Below are 5,874 nucleotides of genomic sequence, written 5' to 3'. Positions count from 1 at the left end.
CACCCCAGGTCACCTGTAGAGTGTCTGGTCATCCTGGATCAGAGACCAGGCCATTTACAGAAACCTGCAGATCAATAAGTTCAGGTAATCAATAAGTTCAGGTAAGCACTGCTGCCTCCGCTCAACAAATGTTTACCTTGTTTGGGGAGGGGGGGCTGGGCCCCTTCCCGGAGAGCCGAAGCATGACCCGTTTAGAGGTGAGAGAGGAGGAGTTTTTCCAGTAAAGAGGGAATAAAACTGCCAGGAAGTAGATGCACTCAAGCTTTTCATTAACTGCAACAGGGTTACCAACTGTTTAGTGGGTGGAGGTTCAAGGTGGTGGTCTGGGGGCAGACTACCATAGTTAAAGCAGTGGACCTGATATTTGACTTTGTTGAAGTGAATATTTCCTCACTAATGACATAAAGCCTTAAAGGTGTTGTCCTCAGTCCTGTCTTCACAGGCCTTTTTACACAACACCATCATCTTGAAAAATGGAGACATAACTGAAGTTCCAGGTCTGATGTCTGATGGTGATGATGCAGCAACATGGAAATGTTGTCTCTGACGTTGCAGTGATGAAACAATCACTTTCACAACGTGCACCAAAAGCAGGAACCTTAACCAGCAGAGAGGATGCAGTGGAGAAGACAGAGTCTCCAGTTTGTCTTAATATATGTGAAGAACTCACCTGGTTCTACCTCATCACTGAGCTGCTGAACAAAGCTAAGCAGCAGCTGATCTTTCTACAGAGGATGAGGATGTTTGAAAACTGCATCATCCACAGGATCCTGACCAGCTGCATCTCTGCAGAGACCACACCATCTGCAGAGAGGGGCCCGGACCCAAGAGTAGGTTGTCAAAGCACCTGATTCAGATTGAGGAACATTCATCTTTTAGAATGGCCTAGTCAAAGTCTAGATCCTAATCAAACTAAGAATTTGTGGCAAGACTTGAAAACTGATGTTCACAGATGTTCTCCATCCATCTGTAGATGTTCAAAGCTGGTGGAGACAAAAACCAACAGACAAGATGTTGTTCAACAGAGCTCCGAGTCGGGGGGGAATACAAAAGCACACCACACTTTTCAGATTGAACTGTTTTTCTTCAGTAAGGTCTGATCTATAAAGCACCTGTAAAATATGCAGGCTGTGGCAGGAACTAAAGTGTGGAATAATTTACAGGGTGTGAAGACTTTTACATGGCTTTAGACTTACAAACTTTTTTTGGCATGTTAAGCAAAGGTTGAGCCTTATGGATCTGTTTTAAAGTTGACCTCTGAGAGGACTTTGACTTGTCAACAATGACGACATTATCACAGCAAAGAAATGGACTGAACTGGACAGAACTGGACAGAACTCATGGACCTGAGAAGGAGGTGGGACTTTCAGTCCTTTAAAGTTAGCTGCACTATTCCTGCAGAGGGCAGAAGTTTCCTCTTTCCTTCTAACGAGCTGCTGATCACCCCACTGGACCTCCATCTGCTCCACAAACATCTGATCAGGTCTGCAGAGTTTATTTTCATTCTGATATTTAAATATTCCACCAGAACTATTTGGATCAGGTCTCCCTCCATGATTTATTTCATTCTCATCCTCAGACAGGAAGAAGTTACGGCTGACAGAGAATAAAACCATCAGAACAGCAGGTAACTCAGCAGGTTTCTTCATCCAGAATGTGCTGATGTTTGCTGCTTAAGAGCTTACAGGTACAAGACAACACTGCCTGTGAAGGACATCCACATGAAGACGTCTTCTGATGTCCAAATGTGGTGGAAAAGTTGCAAGAGTTGCTTAAATGGACTAAACTAACCTGACTTTCTCATTTGGACCAGACCTGTGGCCTTAAGATGTTTCCTTTTCAATGTCTAATTCTAGACTGAATAAACCCAGACAAAAATTAGTCATTATGACATTTTAACAGATATCCGTGTTTGGAGGGTAGTTTGTATCCAACCTAAAGACAATAAAAATGAAATCAACTAGAAGCAGCAGCTTTAACTTTTTGTTTGATTCAGATGTTATTCTGAGGCTGAGAAAGAGAAATTAGAGACCGGTTACACTGAACTGAAATGATTGAGATTAGTTTCAAATTTGAAACATTTGTGGGTTAAAATGACCATAAACAGCAAACCAGTCTAACCTGATTGTAAAGCAAAAGTAAAGGTTAGTAATTAAAGCTAAAGCGTGTTTGTCTGAGAAGAACTTTCTGAAGGGCTGCTGTTGATCCTACAATAACAGCCGTCGAGGCTCTGATCCTCTAGCATTCTCCTGGACTCAGTGTTAGCGGAGGTTTTTGCAGGTCATTTGTGTCATTGTGTCTTGATATCAGATGCTCAAAGCAAAAAGCACTAAAGGCAGGTTAGCTCAAACACAGCCATCACAATGAACAGGTGGGAGCATGATGCCTTCTGTTTGCATCTGTGGGCTAAAATATGAACTAGATTTTCTGACATGAACACAACGTCCACAAAGGTGACCCAAGATGTAGGTCTCTAAGGATGAACATCCTCAAGTATGAGGTTAAAAACATCTTGGATCAGACAGTCGTCACATGCAGACTAAAAAAATCTGTAATCTTTCAGTTTTTATTCAAAATGAAAATATATCCCACTCTTATATATATAGTATATAAATTTAAATACTCTTCTTTCAAATACATCAAAGTTGTTTGATCATCACTCAAACAATGTTTTTATCAAACATCCAATTAATATACAGAAATGTGTCAGACAGATTCAAAGTCAGTTACATTCCAACTTGATCCTCGATATCAAACAGTGTTTAAAGTTCAGTTCATTATTCCAACTAGTAACATATTTTCTATCTAAGGAAACCCAGCTGACTGGATCGAGTGACTTTGCAGCAATCCCTCCTCCTGAATGAGCACGTAGTGACAGTGGGCTATCAATTGCATTGTGTCATTAACTTTGCAACAATCCCTCATCTTGAGCATGCATGTAGTGACAACAGAAATGTGAAATCCCCTGAAATATTGGTGAAGATGAGAATTAACTCTTCCTCAGGCTCACCCATTGAAACCTCTACAGATCATTCAGAAGATGTCCAAACTCCTGCAGTTCCTCTTCATGTTCCTCCTCTGGTTGCATTAATCCAACCCTATAATGTAGTGCTGCCCACAGAGGGACTTCAGTCCTAAAGTCTGATGCTCATTATGGACCTCTATGTTCCTCTTAGGACCATCGTCTGGTTCTGTTATCACTACAAGTTCCATTGTGGAGCAAGCTTTCAGAGTGAGGGGTTTTCCATAGAAAACTTTCACTCCTAACACTGACTTTGGACTGCTGGACTGGTTGTACCGGGACTCTGTCCTTTTAACATATTTTAAAGGTTTAGCAGAGTTTCTCAAGATAATGAAGGTTGAATGTGTCTTTGTATTTTAGCATCATTGCTATTGTCTGTTTTATAGAGATGGCGTCCCAATGCCAGGCTGGCTTGGTCCTGTTAGCCTCACTGATCCTTCTCCTCTTCTGGACAACCATCTCTGCTCTTTCTTATGATGACACACCAGATGTCCCCTTACAACATAACAGAGTTCAAAGAGACCTGCCAGCCAGGCCCAGAAACCAGGTGCAATCATCTACAGAGGTTGTCAAAGAATCTTTGACTGCCATCAAAGTAGTGATTGATGACATTCCTGTTAAGAAAGTCACAGATGTGATGAAAAGCTTCTCTAAGATGGCCAGCCTATCACCTGGCATCGGAACTCTGGTCGCATGCGTTCTCGATATAGTTTTGGCCTTTGTCCCTCAGGATGACCCAGTTCTGATTGAGGTAAAGAAAGGGTTTGCTGAGGTGAACCGAAAGCTGGACTCTCTCTCCTTCCAGATCTCCAACCTGGCAACAGATGTAGAATGGTTCAACTACGCCAGCGTCTACTCTAGAGACGAAGTCACCATCCTCAATGCCTGGGACAAGTTCAATGACCTTCGTCAGAACAGTAACTTGGTGCAAAGTGCAGAAGACAGACTCAGACTGGCTGAAATATTTACCAGCTCCTATGAAAACTCAGGAGCTGAGTCCAGTGTGTCCAATCTTTACCGCTACCTGACAGTCAACAGCACGTCTCTGAGTGCAAACCTCAACAATCTGCTGAAGAAGAAGTTTAAATGTGACATTACTAAGATCGGTAAATATAATTTGTATTTTAGCAGCTTGTTGTGGAAGGGGATGGTGCTAAACCAGTTCTACTGGAGACTGATTGGTTTCAACACCACGACCAAAGAAGATGAACATGTGCAGATGTTCAAGAAGGTTTCTGAAGCTCAGTTAGCAGCCATAGACTACTGCTTGCAGAACTATGAAGATTACATGAAGAAAGATGTGGTGGAGACTGTCAAAGGACTCAGCACTGATGACAAACAGGCCATCGCTCTTAAGGTGAAAGAAGTTCTGGACCAGAAGTACAACTGGTACAACTGGGTGGTGGTGGTATACAACAAGGCAAACAAAAACAATCACATCGTGTTTGATGCCACTGAGATTGATGCAGGAGACACCATTGTGCTTGTGAGTTACTATTTCGATATAGGCATAAAATATGCCACACCATATAAGGAAACTGCAGAAAAATGTTTCAACAATGAATACTGCCAGAACATCAGTATAGATCAATGCCACAAAGAGGGTTGGGGATCAGTTGATTTAATTGGGGCAGACATGTTAAAGTATAATGGCATGATAACACATGTCACCTATGATGAAGACTTTGCAGAGGTCCCAGCACCTGTTTATCGAGTTGGCTGCTATTGGTTTCCTGCTGGTGGTTTGGTTTCCATACGGTTCAAAGACCGGATACATTTCTGCAGATTGTATTTATGCCAGAACAATGCAAAGTGTAAAAGAATCCTAGACTCAAACGAATGGTTTTGTCAATGTCCCACTGGATTCAAAGGAGAATATTGTGAGCATCGCATTGACACAAGAACAGCCCCAAAAAAGGATGCCATATTTCCCCATATCAAACTCATGCAAGACAGGATACAAAACCTTGAGAACAACGTGGAAAAAATCATGAACAGATGCCACATTTCTTAGATTTCTGCAGAATACTGAAAGATGACATCAAGGATTGAATTCCAACCGACTGCTAAAAAATATCCGAAAAGATGTCTTTGACAGAAAGAAACAAGAACAGATAAAATCCCCAGGATTCCCTTGTAACTCAATAAACCTCCACCAGATGGCGCCACATCTGTGTCCTGACTGTTAGAAGCTGGTCATCATGACAAGATGTTACTGTCCACCAACTCCTGCAATCTTCTGGTTTTTGTTGACAGGAACCATCCATGTTTCAGTAAAATGATTCTGAATAAATGACACAATAGATGGGATGCTGTTTATTCCTAATGTAAATCAACATTATTTGCATTCATTGGAATTAAATGTCTCTTTCCATTCTTGGGCTCACCTGTTTTAAGTTATCTTTAGTTTAGAAGTTGAACATTGCTCAGAATTTAAGGACAGAGAAATCTGTCAATATATTTGTGCTTTAATATAATCCCCCAGTTGAGAATAAAAGGTCAAATACAGAACAATTTTGAAATTAAAGGAAAACAGAAAAAACTAGAAATAAATAAGGAAAAAAGTAAATTCCCCTGACAGCTTTGCATAACGAGCATGTACTCTAAACGTTATTGGGGTAGTTCAACTTAAAAGATTAAGTTCAATCGCTGCCTTAAAAAGATAAGCTAACTCAAATATAAGGAAATACTTTATTGCATATGAAAATTAAATTGCTTAAGTTACTGGATTCATGATCATTCATTTGACATGTTTAGTTTAAACGTATGCTCTTGAGCTGAGGTAAATAAAACTTAGCGTCTCTTGTTAAGGTGACATAATTATGTGTTATTTCAACTAAAAAAAAACAGTT

General features: G+C 40.8%; 1 protein-coding gene across 2 annotated transcripts; it reads left to right on the top strand.

Annotated features, from left to right (window-relative positions):
• Positions 1-652: 652 nt before the first annotated feature.
• Positions 653-5,398, top strand: LOC124864050 (SE-cephalotoxin-like). Of its 2 annotated transcripts, none has more exons than XM_047358661.1 (3): positions 653-1,483; positions 1,584-1,627; positions 3,409-5,398. In XM_047358661.1, exons 1-3 carry the CDS (start codon positions 1,341-1,343, stop codon positions 5,034-5,036), a joined length of 1,815 nt encoding a protein of 604 aa, XP_047214617.1. In that variant the 5' UTR covers positions 653-1,340; the 3' UTR covers positions 5,037-5,398. The 2 variants fall into 2 exon arrangements, with proteins under 2 accessions (XP_047214617.1, XP_047214618.1); XM_047358662.1 differs by having other exon boundaries at positions 1,360-1,483; positions 1,580-1,627.
• The last annotated feature ends 476 nt before the right edge of the window (positions 5,399-5,874 follow it).

This window comes from Girardinichthys multiradiatus, chromosome Y, assembly GCF_021462225.1.
Source record: "Girardinichthys multiradiatus isolate DD_20200921_A chromosome Y, DD_fGirMul_XY1, whole genome shotgun sequence".
Classification (NCBI taxonomy): Eukaryota; Metazoa; Chordata; class Actinopteri; order Cyprinodontiformes; family Goodeidae; genus Girardinichthys; species Girardinichthys multiradiatus.
Note: the sequence above shows the minus strand (reverse complement) of the source record. Positions and strands in the feature narration are given on the sequence as shown.

Coding starts and splice junctions, on each gene's coding strand:
- LOC124864050 (XM_047358661.1), top strand. CDS start 1,341: ATGGACCTGAGAAGGAGGTGGGACTTTCAGTCCTTTAAAGTTAGCTGC. Junction 1,484..1,583: donor CTCCACAAACATCTGATCAG/GTCTGCAGAGTT, acceptor ATCCTCAGACAG/GAAGAAGTTACGGCTGACAG. Junction 1,628..3,408: donor TAAAACCATCAGAACAGCAG/GTAACTCAGCAG, acceptor TCTGTTTTATAG/AGATGGCGTCCCAATGCCAG.